General features: G+C 45.2%; 1 protein-coding gene across 8 annotated transcripts in view; it reads left to right on the top strand.

Annotated features, from left to right (window-relative positions):
• Window positions 1–16472, top strand: part of SPTBN1 (spectrin beta, non-erythrocytic 1) — a 214328-nt gene that overhangs the window by 91320 nt on the left and 106536 nt on the right. Inside the window, exon 1 of one of the 8 annotated variants that reach the window (XM_032292128.1) lies at window positions 7766–8285. The exons of 6 other annotated variants lie outside the window; for them this stretch is intronic. In XM_032292128.1, the coding sequence (XP_032148019.1) occupies window positions 8177–8285 (109 nt within the window). In that variant the 5' untranslated portion in view covers window positions 7766–8176. Of the gene's footprint in view, window positions 1–7765; window positions 8286–16472 lie in introns of those variants that run through there. One more of the 8 variants, XM_032292129.1, reaches the window with a different exon arrangement.

Below are 16472 nucleotides of genomic sequence, written 5' to 3'. Positions count from 1 at the left end.
CTGTAGAGGAGGAGTATGTCTTGACAATGAGATTTGCATTGCCCCCCACCTTTTTCTTTTCTCCTTCCCTCTCCAGTTGCCTGCCCTACCTGCGTTTTCTTTTTCTTCTTTTATTTGCAATGGAGTCTTGCTCTGTCACCCAGGCTGGAGTGCAATGGCGCCATCTCAGCTCACTGCACCCTCTGTCTCCCGGGTTCAAGCTATTCTCCTGCCGTAGCCTCCTGAGTAGCTGGAAGTACAGGTGCCCTCTACCACACCCAGCAAATTTTTGTATTTTTAATAGACATAGGGTTTCACTATATTGGCCAGGCTGGTCTCAAACTCCTGACCTCGTGATCCACCCACCTCAACCCCCCAAAGTGCTAGGATTACAGGCAAGAGCCACCTTGCCCAGCCGACCTACCTGCCCTTTTCTCCTCATAGCTCCTGGAAAAGGTTACATGGTTGTGAATATATGAATATACCTGAGGGCAGGGCCCAGAGGCCCATTTTCACAAAGAGTAGATTTGTATTTATTCCTTACCCATTTCTTTCCCATGAGCTGTTCCCTACCCAGGGAACAGTATCTTCTCACTGGCCCATATCCCTGCCTTGTAAAACTCTGGCCTGATGGCTCTGAACACCTGTGTGTGTCAGCTGTTTTCCTCCATGTTGGAGGTGAAAAGCAGAACCGAGAACTCTGGGCAAGAGCAGGCTTGGCCCCAACTGCATTCCTCAGATGTTGTTTTCCTTTAAGCCACTCTACCTGCAGCAGAGGAGCCCAGCCATGGCTCTGGCTGCTGTTACATTCATAGGCATGGCAACACCTGTTTGTCAAAGCGTGGGGGGTGGGGGGACTCTGGACCGGGGAATTCTTTTGTCTGTGCGGGGAAGCTTTGCATATGTAGATAACGACATGATAAGAATGCAGGGTTAAGGTCTAGAGGGGGTAGAAGATTCCACAAACTACATTCCTTCCCCCAGGACCTTGGGTGCTTGTTCCGAGTATAACTTGCCGTTTTCCTCCCGCTCAGCAGTGATCTCAGGTGTTTTGTATTCAGGTCTGATATGACCAGTTAGGCAAGAATCAGGGAAAGGATATGAATGGAAACCAGCTTTACCCTGGTATTTCAGATTCAGCTGTATACTTAGATGGTTTTATGGGGGCACGGGGAGATGGGGACAGGTGTAAGGAGAGGAAGAAAGAACCATCCATATCCTTCAAGGAACAGAGATGGTAACTGCTGTGGATAGAAAAATATCTTTTGTCCTCTCTTTAATTTTACTTCTAGTTATTGTGAGTCCTGAAGTGCCAAATCTGATAGCCCCACCTCAAGGAAACATTGGCTTTATTAAAGCATAGGACTTCTATAACTTTTTTCATAGTAAGTATTGTGTTCTGGTTATCTCTGAGGTATCACTGCTATAAAATGTGATTCTGATTATGCCTTTCCCAGTGCATAATGGGTTGAGTCAAAGAGAAGGGATTGGAGTGTGTTAGTGCATCCCAGGTGGAGGACTGGTTCTGCCACTGAGAAACACCCTTGTCCAAAAATCCAGAGGGGTGGCCACCTTGGTTCCCAGTCTAAGGTGTGTGATTCCACATGAAACCTGCAACATCGTGTAGCTGGTAGCTTCCTTGTTAGTAAGAGAAGGCCAAAGGTGGGATAGGATTAAGTTTTGAACTTTCTACTATGAGGAGTTTAAAGCCTAGCAATTATAGCCATGAGGGTTATACTATAATAGTATCTTTGTAGACATGTATCTCACTTAATTTATAAAACAGCTCTATGAAGTTGGTCCCATTATTATGCCAACTTTTCAGGCACAGAGAATCAAGGTGAGAAAGCAGCAGAGCCAGCTTCTTAGGTCCCAGATTGCTTTTCTTGTTTTTTATTTTTTGTTTTTTTTTTTTTTTTTTTTTTTTTTTTTTTGAGACGGAGTCTCACTCTGTCACCGAGGCTAGCCTCCGACTCCTGGGTTCAAGCGATTCGCCTGCCTCAGCCTCCCAAGTAGCTGGGACCACAGGCGTGTGCCACCATGCCCAGCTAATTTTTGTATTTTTAGTAGAGACGGGGTTTCACTATGTTGGCCAGGCTGGTCTCGAACTCCTGACCTTGTGATCCACCCACCTTGGCCTCCCAAAGTGCTGGGATTGCAAGCGTGAGCCACCGCGCCCCACCAGATCTGCTTTTAAGCACCTTTTCTTCTGTAGCTTCACATGTCCAAGCCCTGACTCAAATGCTTACATGGGCAGTACTCTGTAAGTTGAGGGATGGTCTCACCCATGGTTTTCTAAGAATAGTGTGAGTTGTGAAGGGAGGGGAAGTGCTCCTGACTGCTTCCAGCTGCCCAGGCCATGGGCCTTGAGTGAGAGGTGACATTGGAGAGAAAGGAAACATTCTAAGGAAGTGGCAGGCAGGTAGCAATGGCATAGAAATACCGGTGCCAAATGTGCTATGCCAGCAGGGCTTTTGAAAATTGTTCTTTTTTGGGGAAAATGTGGCTTCATATAATTGCTTCTGTCTTCTGTTTTTGGCTGGATTTCATGGTGGTATGCTTGGTTAGTTGGTTGAGTTTTCTGGTAAGTGGGGAAATTTCCATTGAAAAAGGGCTAGGTTTTTAACAGAGGCAGGTTTTAGGGAGAAAAGAAGGTAGCAACTAGTAGTTAGGGAGTGGGAGGCTCTTTGGGCGTTAGACAGTGGAGAGAAGAATGATCTCAGTTAAGTATTCAGGAGTGGGAGAGGTGGGCAAGAGGCTCCTGGAAGGGAGTGGGGGCTAGAGAGGTAAGACAAAAATAGAACTAGAGAGATGAGACAGAAAGATAATATAAACCAGTGCCTTGTGTAGCATAAATGCAGTGGTTTGGAGCTGCTTCTCTATCTGGCCACGCTAATGGAAGAGGATTATTTTAGCATTTGTTTCATTTCCTATAAAGATATGCTCAGGAGAAATGGGCTGTGGTCATCCAGTGCCAAGGGACTCGACAGTGATGAAGGATGGAAGAAAGATGTGGAGATGGCAGTAGACAGCAGCAGGGAATTTGGGAAAACACATCCTGTAGGAAACTGTTGTTTTCTGTCCCTCTCTGTTCCCATGTGCTCAGATTGGTTTTTCAAGTCCCAGGGTTGAATGTGTACAAATCCCATCATATTTTGTCATTTTGGACATCCTCTCCCATACTTACTGAGTCTTGCTAGTGTCTGGATGTTCAGGAAATGAACATCTAAAGTTTACCCTCTCAAGCCTGCTGTAATGCAGGAAAAATATTCATCTTTCTTTCCCCTCAAGACTGCATAAAGCCTCTTAGAACAAACAGAGGCTTAATCTTACCTTGCCACATGCTAAGTTATACAGAATCTTAGTGTACAGGTCCACCAAGTATAAGTAGAGAAACGAGACCAAACAAGACCTAATAAAATCCACTCAGAACCACAGAACCCTTCAAGCAGCATGCTCTGTGTGAACTAGCAGAGAATGTGCCTAATCCTGACTCAAACTAAATGTTGTAGAGGTTCGTGTGGAGGCCTGCTTGGGTTTTAGATTAATCTTGATACCACTTACCGAGTTCTGTGATTTTTTTTGCAGAAAAGCTCAGAAACCCACAGCAAGCTGAATATACTCTGAGCACATGAGAAAAACAGCAGAATTGGGAGGATGGGGAGCACGCTCACCTGGTGGATCTGGGGTCCATGTGTTGGCTGTGCCACTCACCAGCTGGGGACCTGGGCAAGGCACTGTATTTCTGTGAATCTCAGCTACCCTTGGCTTCAAAATGGAGGCACCTGTCACACATGGTTAGTCACTTAAGAAAATATATGTGGAAGCATTCTGTAAACTACCAGATGTGATGGTTCTAGTATTATGGCCATTCAGTTTATGTGGAGATTGATAATTGGGACTGCAGTTAGAATTGGGACCTAAGCAGGGTGAACCCAAATCACTAATACATTTAATACTAAAAATTCCAGTTGGAATTTTTTATGACCATAGATTCCAAACTGGTTTATAGACAAGGATTGAGAGGCCCAGGAAACATCAGAAACATGATCAAGATTACATAGCTCCTTGGCACTCAGAAGTTAGGGTAAGCCTGAGTCCCTGACTCTGGACTTGAGTCTTTCCACCAGACCACAGTAACTCTGATTTGTTTCACCCATACCTTTGAGCATTTTCCCACTGGCCTTTTCCTGCCCGTGCCAACTTAGGGCTGAAACCTGTGCACAGAGGACATGCTCCGTTGGGCCCTTCCTGGGAACCCCTTCCCCTGAGTCCGATAACCCTCATTCACTAGTCTCATCTTCATAGCTTCTTCCTTGTCCTCCTTTCTCCTCATTTTCTAACTCCCTGTAACCTAACTTTTGTTTTTATTAACCCAGTTGACCTGTTGATTGGCACACCAATTGCCTTTTCTCTAGAGTTTTACTTTTTGGTTTGTTTGTTTTGCAGCACTTGAGACCATCTACCTCTTTCCTCCTTGAAATTCTCTCCTTATATATTCATTCTGCAACTCCCTGGCATCTCCACTGGGTTTTCTTCTTCCTCCCAAACCCAGGCCTTCCCCAGGGCACCATGTTTAGCCCTTTGCCTCTTACTTCTTTTTCTAGATTTAACCCCACAACTATCTCAACTCCCACCTCTGCACCCAGGACTGTATCTTCAGTTTTGAGCTCTAGTTCCACATCCCTGACTGCTCCAGACATGTCACCCAGTGGTGCTGCAGGTAACTCAGATTCCACCTGTCTAAAAGGAAATGTGCAGTTGTTGCCTGCAGCCCTCTAGCCAGTTCTAAAACCCTCAGGAGTCTTCTTTGTCCCTTTCCTTTGATCCTCCCACATACAGTTAGTTACCAAAGTCCTTTGGATTAACTGTTACATCAGCCCATTCTTTCTCATTTGATTGCTCCTTTGACCTGGACTACTGCAGTAACCACCCAATTGACCTTACTGCCTTCATTTCCTTTCCTTTCTGCCCATTCTTACATAACATTTCCAGATTAATCACCTCTAGAGTCCAGCCCAGACCCTGGACTCCCCTGGCTCGAAAATCTCCAGTGGCTCCCAGAACAGACTTGGTTCTAACTTGCTTTTCCGGGTTTTCCTCCCAGCCTGAGGGTTCCTTGTCCTCTAGCCAAACTGTAGCACTTGCTGGTGCCGTTTCCTGGGTGTTTGTGCTTTTACTGTGCTGCTTGAGAGGAGGCTTCTCCCCTGTTCCAGCCTGTTCATGTCTACCTGTGTTTCAAAATCTGATCAACTCTGCCAGTCCCTCCTAGAGTTCTTCCCACCTGCCTTCCTCCAAAAGGCAGATGTGTCCTCCTTGTCCTCTGAATTCTTGAGCTGCCCTCCTTGGCCCTCACTGTATTCTTTTGGTACTTTACTATTTGTGTATTTGTCCCATTTCCTTTGGCTACCAGCTCTGCTAGTCGTTTTTGAATCCTCTAAAACAACTGGCAGTGTGCCTTGCACACATTAAATACTGTAAATACAGCCTAGAAAGAAATGAAGAATGAGTACCTCTGGCTTTCCTTTACCTCCTCCCCACTGCTGAAACTGGAGGTGGTCAAGTGGGCCATCAGGGATCTGTCGTATTCTTCCCTGGCCCCATCACACCAAATAGATTACCATTTCTTCCATCTTTTATCCCTGTGGGATTATTACACCCTTCCCCAGTGTCAAAACCTTTCTAATACTTGCATGTGTTGATTCTGCCTGATTCGTTACTGAGTGTGGCTATGCTCATCCCAGCTCCACTGCAGTCATACTATATGCAACCTGGTTAATTAAAAAGTATTTCATGTACTACCCCATACTAGAGGGAGCTGAAAGGGAGATTCCCAGTGGTGACTCCCTTTCTTCATTAAGTGGCCCAAATATTAAAAATCAAACATTGTAAGTTGGCAGAGCACTTTGTAATCTCATTTTCTGTGCCACAGCTGGACACTTAAAGACTTATCGCTTCACCAGTAGTATACTTAGTAGTGGAGAAGGGTTTGTTAAAAAGATCTTCATTGAGATAGTTCCCAATTCGACTTCTCTTTTGTAGCCTTGATGTGGGGTGTGTGTGTGGGGGGGGGAGGGGGTGATGGGGGATGGGGGATGCAAAGAGGGGGTGGTGTATTTTGAAGAATATACTCTTAATTGTGAAAGTATGACAATTTTTAGAACATTTCCACATCATCTCCTCAGTGACCCTGTAGATGTGGGCATCAATTATTACTCAGTCTGACAGCCGACGTTTAGAAAGAATCCAGGGTTTCTTCTAAGGTCATAGGGTAATTAAGAGGCTTGGGCAGGACTAGAAACTCAGGTCTTGGGAATCCTAGTCAAGTGCTTTTTCCAAGACCAAATGTTTTGTAATCGCCCTGCCTAGCCTCCCATCAGCAGTGTGAATTGACAGACAGCACTAGGGGCCTTAAAAAAAAGTTCTGCATCTTAGATGATGAGAAATATTGTCTTTGCCTGGTTGGGCTGGGCTTTCCAGAGCCAAAGGATGACATTGTGGAGGTATTAAAAACCTAGTTATGCGGCTGGAAGGAGTGGGCAGTTGTTCAGCGTTGAGCAGTTAGCTAGACACTGGGTTTGTTTTAACTTGCGGCCAGGATGCAGTTACTTCAGTTACAAGTGCCCTGAGGACTGAGGTGAATTTGGGGTGGGGATCCACCTCTTTACTGCAGATTGGAATCCCCTAGGAATGAAACTACCTTCTTCAGTGAGTATGGCTGCAGGGCTCCAAACTGAAAATGCCTAAAGTGTAGTTTGTTGTCTGCCTGTTTTAGTTAGTGAGGAAAAAGCGGGGATAGGAGGGTGGGGAGAGTAGGGGAGAACGGAGTCAGTTATTTCCCAAGAATACATTTTGATCATTCTCTTTTCTATGTAGACTTTTTTATTTTTGGTTGAGATCGGTGGGAGAAGCAGCTGGGAAGTAGAGATTTAAAATTTTGGAGAACCACAAGTTTAAAGGCCTTGTTTTACAAGTCAAAGTAGGAATTTGAGGTCGTTTCTGTTCACTCATCTCCCCACTGGATGGTAAACAACTCCAGGTCAGGGATCTCGGCGCTGTTTACCTGTGTACCTTTTTCCCACAATGCCTTGCAAATCGGTGCTCCCTTAAATCTTCCTAGCGTGGAATTCCTGTCATAGGCCCGAGTTATTCCAGGAAACCACCGCCTTAATATCCCCTGATGGCAGCGTAAGTCGGCTGAGATTCCTCACTGAGCCCGAACTTACACCTCCCCTGCTGTGGCCATGCCCGGCGCCCCGAGAGTGACTTTGTCTGACTTCTTCCCGGTGGCGCGCCGGGCCGCCGCCGCCGCGTAGTTGGCGCCAGTGCATTGGGGCCGCCGCGCGCGCCCAGGTGCGGGCCGCGTTACCTCCGCAGGCGCGGGAGAGCAAATGAGCCGCGCGGGCCCAGGACCCTCCGGGCTCCTCACTCTCCCGGTCGTCCGGCGGGCGCTTTCGCCTTTTCTTGTGATAGTAATCGGAGACTTTTCCGTTACAGCAGGCTCAACAAAAGATTGTAATTCCAGCAGCTCTCTTTGGGAAGGCACCACCGCGGCTCGTGCCGGCAGCGAGTCCAGGGCCTGGCCCGGGGTTGACGGCTGCCGGGTGGCGGGGGCCGCCGCCGGCCGTGCGGGGCCGGCAGGGGGCCGCGGGGCCGGCCAGGCTCCCGTGCGCCCCTCCTCGTGGTACAGCCTGCGTTTCCTCTACAATGCTGTTATGCTAATCGGGTGACATCACCGCCCAGCACACGGCTAGTGGCTCCTGATAAAATTACAAACCGGCGGCCGCCGCGGGCAGCCGGGAGGAGGTGTGCGTGCTGCGCCCGCGAGCTCCTGGGCTCGGCAACCGTGGCATGCTTCGGATTGGCCATATTTAAAAATTCTTTAGTAGAACCTGCGCCTCCTCTCTGCTTATCTCCCTCCTTTCCTCGGTAGTTTATTTCGGGCTTCCAGGCGAGGGCCACGGAAGGAGAGAAAGCTACAAGGAATTAGATGCCTGTGTGGTAACTCCTTGCCGGGCTAGGGTGAACTCTCCTGCAGCCGACTACCTATCAGATCACCCGGCTGGACTTGCTTACCGGGATGGGGCTCGCCTGAGGAGCCGAGCGCTGCGGAGGCTGCTGCGTGTTGCATGGGAGTGGGAGAGGGCTGGAGCGGGATCTCCAGGGCGCAGTGTGCGGGGGTGTTACGCCGGGCATAATGGAATTGCAGAGGACGTCTAGCATCTCCGGGCCGCTGTCGCCGGCGTACACGGGGCAGGTGCCTTACAACTACAACCAGCTGGAAGGCAGATTCAAGCAGCTCCAAGGTAAGCCCTCTCCCAAAGGCTGGGCCTGCCCTGGGGCCGTGCCATCGGAGGTTCTTGGAGGCTTTATTTGTGCCATATGGTACGTGACCCTCATGAAGACGGGCGGCCGCACAGCTCGGCTCCAAAGCTTGTGGTTGGCTGCGGGCACCCCATTCTTGACTTACGGGAGGCAGTTGCTCATACTCCACTCCAGTAAAGCCACTATTTGGAGTCCCTCTCTCTCCAGCACCCTTTTGACTCTCTAGGTTGTCAGATTCTCGTTGCACACACATTTTCTTTCCTTTTAGCTAACTTTACATCTTATTAGAGATCAGTACTCGTAGACTTATTAGTATGCAGGTATTTGATTCCGGGTTGCCTCTGGCTCCCAGCCCCCAGCCTGTTACCTCTGGGAAGCTTTAAAGGTGTAAAGTGCATTACTCAGACCCAGTCCTGTAGAACAATAGCAAAGGGGAGGAGGGAGTGGTCTTTTTGTTCCTAAGCCTTCGGTAAATTACAGTTTTTTATTCCGAAGCTTAATTTTAATTTTTCTGATGTATTGTGTTGGGGAAGAGCCTTCCCATCTATTTAGTGGGATGTGTAATTTCTAATGAAAGCCAGTTATTGTTTCAGCGCTTTGAGTTGGATTAGTTGGATCAATTACAGGTTTCTTGGAGTCTGTTTAAGGCCCAGATAATTGAATGAGTCCAATATTTTGCTGAGCATATTTTTAAGGAGAGCGGGAGCCTGTGTGTGCACCAGTGTGCTGTGTATTTTACCTGTGGCCCCTGCAGCCCTCAGCTGCCCGTGCCCAGACCGCAGGCCCTGGCCAGCAGCGTCTCAAAGCTTATATGTGAGAAAAAGGTTCATATCTGAAAACAGAACTCCTTCCGTTTGGAAGCCCCTGGAATCAGTAGTAGGCTGGGAATGGCTCTAGTACTGTAAAAAAGTAGTATTTGAGGAGTGTGTGTTTCTTATTTTAACTCTTCTCAGTGCTGCAAATGTGGTTCCTGTGAGGAGGAGGAAGGAAGGAAGCAGCTCAGTCCTAGAATGTTTTCATTGGGAAGAGTGGGGAGGATATATTTCATTCATTGGTTTATTTGTCTTGTGAAATAGTTGACAGTAATGACACTTTTCTGGAAAACAAGAGGCAGAACAGGACGTGATTTTAAACATTTGCTGGACTGTGCCGCATTCCTGTTAGCTGAGAGGAAGCTTCCTTCGCTCTGGGGAAGGGTTCTGTGTCTCTTTGGTCATTTCTCTTGAGCTCTTCGGCAGTCAAATTTGCTTTTTTGAAAACTTAAGCTGGGGGAGCTTGCAAGTAGTAATACAGGAGTTGGGGTGGGGGGGCGTTCAGGATCTGGGTCTGTGTTAGCAGCCCCACGGTTTTCGGGTCTAAGAATCCACTGCGTGCCCCTCTTCCCCCGGCCCGGACTCCCGCTTCATTGTGTCATCCCGCTTAGGGGAAAGCAGCCACTGGGATCATCAGCCGAAAACCCAACACCACTCCCCCGCCAGCCCACGCTTGGTAGTCTCAGAAAATCCAAAACTAGGAGAAAATAGAAGAAGGTGTGGAGAGGAGTGCACCCCTAGGCCCACCCATAACAAAAGGCTGTTATTCTGAAAGGGCTGAGGAAGGTTGTAAAACTGCTGTCTGAGAAGGGTGGAGCCTACACACAGGAAATGTCTTAATTGTCCTCTCTGGACGGTGTAAACTTTAAATTAAAAAAAAAAAATCACCATGTGCCCCTGATATTTTACCTCATACTCTGTTTCTCAGAGAAATCCCTTCAGAAGGGGTAAACTTCGTGTTTTGTGTTCTGGCTTTAAAAGTAATTTTTTTTGTAGTGTGACCCTTGTCTCCTAATTTAGCTCCAGTGACTTTCTTATTTTTAAATATTGTGGTTTAGGAGTTGCACAAGTTTAGTGCTGATATTTCTGTAACAGAAAACCACCCATGTTGAGGAACTGAGGGTGAATTAACTTTCAAGTATGGTAGACCTCAGGAGAATTACACACATTTGTCAGTCCTAGGAGAATTTTGATTAAAAACACACACACACACACACACACACACACACACACACACACACACCTTTTTTTAATCCCTACCCCTGGTTTGGTATTTTGTTTGGTATTTGTAGTTTTAATTATCACATATTTTTGATAACATACAATTTATATCAGCTAATTTAATTTTCTACATGCCTGCAAGGCTGCCGTTTTTACTCTACTGGATATAATCTTTCCTAGTACATAATCTCTGAGTACTGGCAAAATGCTCCTCTGAAACTGTATTGAGGTTTTTTTTTGTTTGTTTGTTTTTTGGATGGAGTCTTGCTCTTTCTCCAGGCTGGAGTGCAATATTTTAAGAGACAGGGCCTCACTCTTGTTGCCCAGGCTAGAGTGCTGTGGTGATAACTCCTGTGCTCAAGCCATCCTCCCATCTCAGCCTCCCTAGTACCTGGGACTACACCATGTTTGGCTAATTAAATTGTTTGTAGAGACAGAGTCTCACCATGTATCTCAGGCTTGTTTTGAACTCCTGGCCTCAAATAAGCCTTCTACCTTCACTTCACAATGTGTTGTGATTACAGGTGTGAGATACTTTGCCAGGTCTGTGTTGGATTTTTAATGCCTCCTATATGAATTTATTTATGTAGTGTCTGTACCTGATAGTGCTACGATTATTCTGGAGTTGTTTCTGCATTTTTTGCTGGTTTCAAGTTATTTTCCACACTGGGTCCCAAAAATTTCAGGAGGTATATCATAGAATGAGATTTGGTGTTCTGGCTAAGGAAAATATGATATTAAAATGAGTTTGGTTTATTTAGATAAAATAGTTTGTAGAGATTTATGGGACAGTAAATAAGTGTGATAAAAAACACACTTCCTTGACTTAAGGCACTGAGATATGAGAGCAATGGCTTTATCACACGAAGGCTTCTGGCATAAGAAGACAAGCCCTTCAGCCTCTGATGGCTTCAGCATTCACCACCAACACCCAGCGCATACACACACACACACCTCTTCCTCTTTCTCTTTTTCAGATTTTCACCTGCAAAATTAAGTTATCACTTTTCTCAGAATCAGTTCATGTATAAAGTTATATTTGGTATTTTTTCTCTATTAAATAAAAGAGGAATGTGGAAATACAACAAAGTGCCACCTCCCATATTTAGAGAACTGTGTAGTAGCAGAGGTGCAGGTTCATGATAACCATCTCCCCACTTAACGTCATGCAGCTTAACTCTTCATGAGAGAACACTCACTCACCATGCCACTTTACCCCTCAGAAACAGTTGCTTGTGCCCATTGTGTAAACTAAATTCCAGACTCTAGTTTGGACTTAAGATTCTCCCTAAAATGGCCTCACTCTACTTCTTACTCTAACATATTCCATTCAAACCTGGTAGGCAGGCCTACCGCTCTTTATAAAATCCATCCCTAGGTTCCATGCTTATTTTCTATGTTTTGTCTCAAATGCCTTACTCTTCCATTTCATCTATAGAAATGCTTGCCCTTTTTTTTTTTTTTTTTTTTGAGACGGATCACTGTGTCACCCAGGCTGGAGTGCAGTGGCACAATCTCTGCTCATGGCAGCCTCCACCTCCTGAATTCAAACGATTCTCCCAGCCTTCTGAGTAGCTGGGACTACAGGCGTGCGCCACCATGCCTAGCAAATTTTATATTTTGGGATGTTTCACCATGTTGGTCAGACTGGTCCTGAACTCCTGACCTCAGGATCTGCCTGCCTCGGCCTCCCAAAGTGCTGGGATTATAGGCATGAGCCACAGCGCCTGGCCAGCCACCACTCCCGAACTTTTTTTATTTTTATTTATTTATTTTTTGAGACAAGGTCTGCCTATGTTTGCCAGGCTGCAGTGCAGTAATATGATCCTAGCTCACTGTAACGTCTGCCTTCCAGGCTCAAGTGATCCTCCAACCTCAGTCTTTCTAGTAGCTGGGGCTACAGGTGTGTGCCACCAAGCCCTGCCATTTTTCTTTCTTTCTTTTTTTTTTTTTTTTTTTTTTTGTATTTTTTGTAGAGACAGGGTTTTCACGATGTTGCCCCAATTGATCTTGAACTCATGAGCTGAAGTGATTGGCCTGCCTTGGCCTCCCAAAATGCTGGGATCACAGGTGTGAGCTACTACACCCAACCTCGAAATGCTTACTATTTTCAAAGACTGTGCCTGTGTTCCAATTATTCCATAGTTTCTTCTTCCTTGTCAGAGTTGGTGGGAAAAAAAATTTTGTTGAGTGTGTACCATGTACCAGTGAGGGCTTTCTGCATGGTAGTTTGTCTGGTCTTTGTAACACATCTGTGAAGTTTTAGCGGTGAGGAGATAGAGTCCAAGGTCACAGGCATTGTTGAGTTTAGGCTGAACATTGTTGTTCTGTAACTTTCTCCTTTCAGACTTCTAGATGTTCATATTCACTGCATATTTTCTTTTAAATGAAAGGGTGACAATATGAAATGCCCACCCTAACCTGGTTCCTTCTCCTGCCTACCTGCCCCCTGGAGGACTGATTCTATTGGCTCCAGCTGTGAGGTTGTAATGAAGACAGGATCTAGTTAAAAAGCATCAAAATGAACTTTTTCTACCTGCTTTGCAGTCAGATCCTGACATTCAGCATCTGATCTGTCTGGAGAAGGTGCATTTTCTAGCTATTCTGGCTCAATGCGTTTGCACCAGGAAGAGGTATGAAGTGCTCTGTCTTCCTTGGGACATAAAGATTAAAGAATTTCAGGCTACGAAATGCATTACTCCCAAGTTTATTACATATTGAGTTACCTTGTTGAATTTCTTAATTTTTTATATTTCTTAACTCTTAGGAAAAGTGAAGTGCTGATATTATACATCTGAATCATGAGGAAAATTTATTCTTAAGTTTTTAGTCAATATCTAGTTTGTGGTGATACCTAATGTTTGTCTAGCTTACCTTTTTTTTAAAAAAAACGGGGTTTCACGATGTTGGTCAGGCTGGTTTTGAACTCCCGACTTCAGGTAATCCGCCTGCCTTGGCCTCCAAAGTGCTTGGATTACAGGCATGAGCCACCACGCGCGGCCCATCTAGCTTACTTTCTTAAACCAAGATGAAGATTTCTGGGTTTATAACCATTTGTCATGAAGAAAATTTGCTCTTAAGTTTTTTTTTTTTTTTTTTTTGAGATGGAGTCTCACTCTTGTTGCCCAGGCTGGAGTGCAATGGCACGATCGTGGCTCACCACAACCTCCGCTTCCTGGGTTCAAGCAATTCTCCTGCCTCAGCCTCCTGAGTAGCTGGGATTACAGGCATGCACCACCATGCCCGGGTAATTTTGTATTTTTAGTAGAGACGGGGTTTCTCCATGTTGGTCAGGCTGTTCTCGAACTCCCGACCTCAGGTGATCCACCGCCTCGCCCTCTCAAAGTGTTGGGATTACAGGCATGAGCCACTGCGCCCAGCCCTGCTCTTAAGTTCTTAAATTTAGAGTAATATTCTTCAAGTTATTTCCCATTGTGACACTGAAAAGAATTAATGACGTATGGTTATTTGTGGGGAGGGAGATAAGAGGAGACAGGATTTATATAAGAACATTTTGGGGTCTGAAGAAAGCATAAAATATGGGTTTTTTGGTCTGGATAACTGCCAATACTGTAGTTTTTATAAATCCAGACAATTTGGTTGGATGTCATTCCCCAAAATAAATAAAAACTCCTTTTACCAGTTTACTTGACTTTCAGCTTAAAATTGAAGTTTCTAACAGATTTTTGAATTAGAATCCCTTTTGGATGGTGTAGTAATAATAATTGTTAATGAGTATAGCACTTAACTTTGATACAGATCATCTTGCTTAATTAAGTAAATGAGATTATTCATAGCATCCAGTATGGGATCTGGTACTTAGTAAATTCTAAATAAATGTGTTTGCTTAGTGATAATCATCCTGTGAGGGTAGATGTTCTCTTACATTTATAGATAAAGAAATAGATCACTGGATTTTTATCCATCTGTATGAGGCTAGCTTTCCAGAATTCAGGTTTTCTGACTCCAAATTTGATGCTCTTCCCATAGTACCACAAAATGTGGGCTAGGTGTGGATTGCAGCACCCAGATAATATGAATATATACTGCTGGCATGGAAGATGAATGTGTTAAGGGAGCTGCTCAGATTTCTGGACATGGGCTGCTCTCGGTTTTTGTTGAGTTACGAATATTAACAGTCAAGGGAATACCAATTTTTTCTTAAATCTAACACTTTAGTAGGAAGACCATTAAAAGAATTCTAGGAGGCTAGTTATATAGAAGAAGAGGGTGATAGAAACTCCTTTTGAGGAAGTGGTAGCACTTTACTTAGAAGAGTGAGCCTAAGATCTTCCTGGCTGCTGAGAAAGTTTTCTGGATGATGGTTCCATGTCATCGCCTCTTCTCACTCCTCATTCCTGGAAAAAGGGTTGCACAGCCTCATTGCTGCTTCCTCTGCTTTAGTCTCTTTTCATGGCTTCCTAAAGTGTCCTGTGGAGTCTCCCTATTGCTGGGCCCTGAGAAGATGCTCTGTCATGCAAAAATGTCTGGGATTCTTCTTTGCTGGGATTTGACTCCAGCCAGGCATACCAGCTCCAGCTCCCACCACACCTCTACCCCACAGAAGTCGTGATTCTTTAAACCTGCCCTGCGTTTTTGCACCCATGACACCCTGCCCTCTTTGTTTCTTCCACTGGGAATCATTTCATGTGTCAGGATCATTCCTTTGAGGTTCAGTTCAGATGCTGCTTATTCTAGGCATTCCTGGAGGGAGGAGAGGTCAGAATTTCTGCTTAGATTCCCATCCTCTAAGATTGGAAGTTTAGCCAGGCATGGTGGCTCACACCTGTAATCTCAGCATTTTGGGAGGCTGAGGCAGGTGGATCATCTGAGGTCAGGAGTTTGAGACCAGCCAACATGGTGAAACCCTGTCTCTACTAAAAATACGAAAATTAGCCAGGTGTGGTGGCAGGCGCCTGTAATCCCAGCTACTCGAAAGCTGAGGCAAGAGAATTGCTTGAACCTGGGAGACAGGTTGCAGTGAGCCAAGATCACGCACCATTGCAGTCTAGCCTGGGGAGCAAGAGCAAGACTTGGTCTAAAAAAAAAATTAGAAGTTTCAGCGCTTGATCATTCATGTGTGATTTTCCAATACGGCCTTTTGTTACAGTTCCAGTCTTTGCCTTTTTGTTTTCCCCTATATTTCATGAAGTCTGGGAACCTAAAGACCAATGTCTGAATAGTCTGTCTTACACATAGAAGCCACTAAACATTTGCTCTAAAGAGCAAAATAAATGAAGTCATTGTTACAGACTCCCTTATTGCTGTGGTTCCTAAATTGAGGTTCTCAAAATGAGGTCCCCAGGTCAGCATCAGCATGACCTGGGAATTTGCTGGAAATGTAAATTCTCAGGTCTCCGCTTCTCACCTACTGAATAAGAAATTCTCATGTGGGGCCTAGCAGTGTCTCTAGCTACTCTGCCAGGTGGTCCTGGACACTGAAATGTGAGAAATATTATCTTAATGGATCATTTGTACAATCTTCGCAAAATTTTTTTGGCAGGGGTAGAGGAGCAGACTCCTTAATTTCTACCAAATAGGAGCAGGTATTATACCTGATTTCTTTTATCTATCTATCTATCTATCTATCTATCTATCTATCTATCTATCTGAGACCGTCTCACTCTGTTGCCCAGGCTAGAGTGCAGTGACAGGATCTCGGCTCACTGCAACCTCTGCCTCCTAGGCTCAAGCAATTTGAACACTTGACCTCAGGTGATCTGTGTGCCGCATACCCCCAAAGTGCTGGGATTATAGGCTATACTTGATTTCTTACAGAAGAATGAAGAGTTGGGGAAAACAGGTTTTAGAACAAAATTGTGTAACGACGGGAAAAACACTAGCTAGTCAGCAATGGACTCTGTCCTGCTTAAATTAGAGAAGCCGTTGAACATCCATCTGAGTCACCTTATCTGCCTCAGATGACCCTCAGATGGGATCAGTTATCTGCCTCAGTTCTCCCATGGAGTTGACTCAAGGGCCACTGTAGAAAGAGATACAAGTTTAGAAAAAATAGAGATAAAGATAATAGTGTGTAGGCTCTAAAAATAGTTCAGTAAGGCATAAAGTTTAGTTTCATACATATTCTTAATAAATAATCTATTGAATTTAACCTTAAAAAACAAAAATCCCAGC

Source organism: Sapajus apella, unplaced genomic scaffold (assembly GCF_009761245.1).
Source record: "Sapajus apella isolate SASKATOON/1434 unplaced genomic scaffold, GSC_monkey_1.0 scaffold26, whole genome shotgun sequence".
NCBI lineage: Eukaryota > Metazoa > Chordata > Mammalia > Primates > Cebidae > Sapajus > Sapajus apella.
The sequence above is the reverse complement of the archived record's forward strand: the minus strand, read 5'-3'. Positions and strand labels throughout refer to the sequence as shown.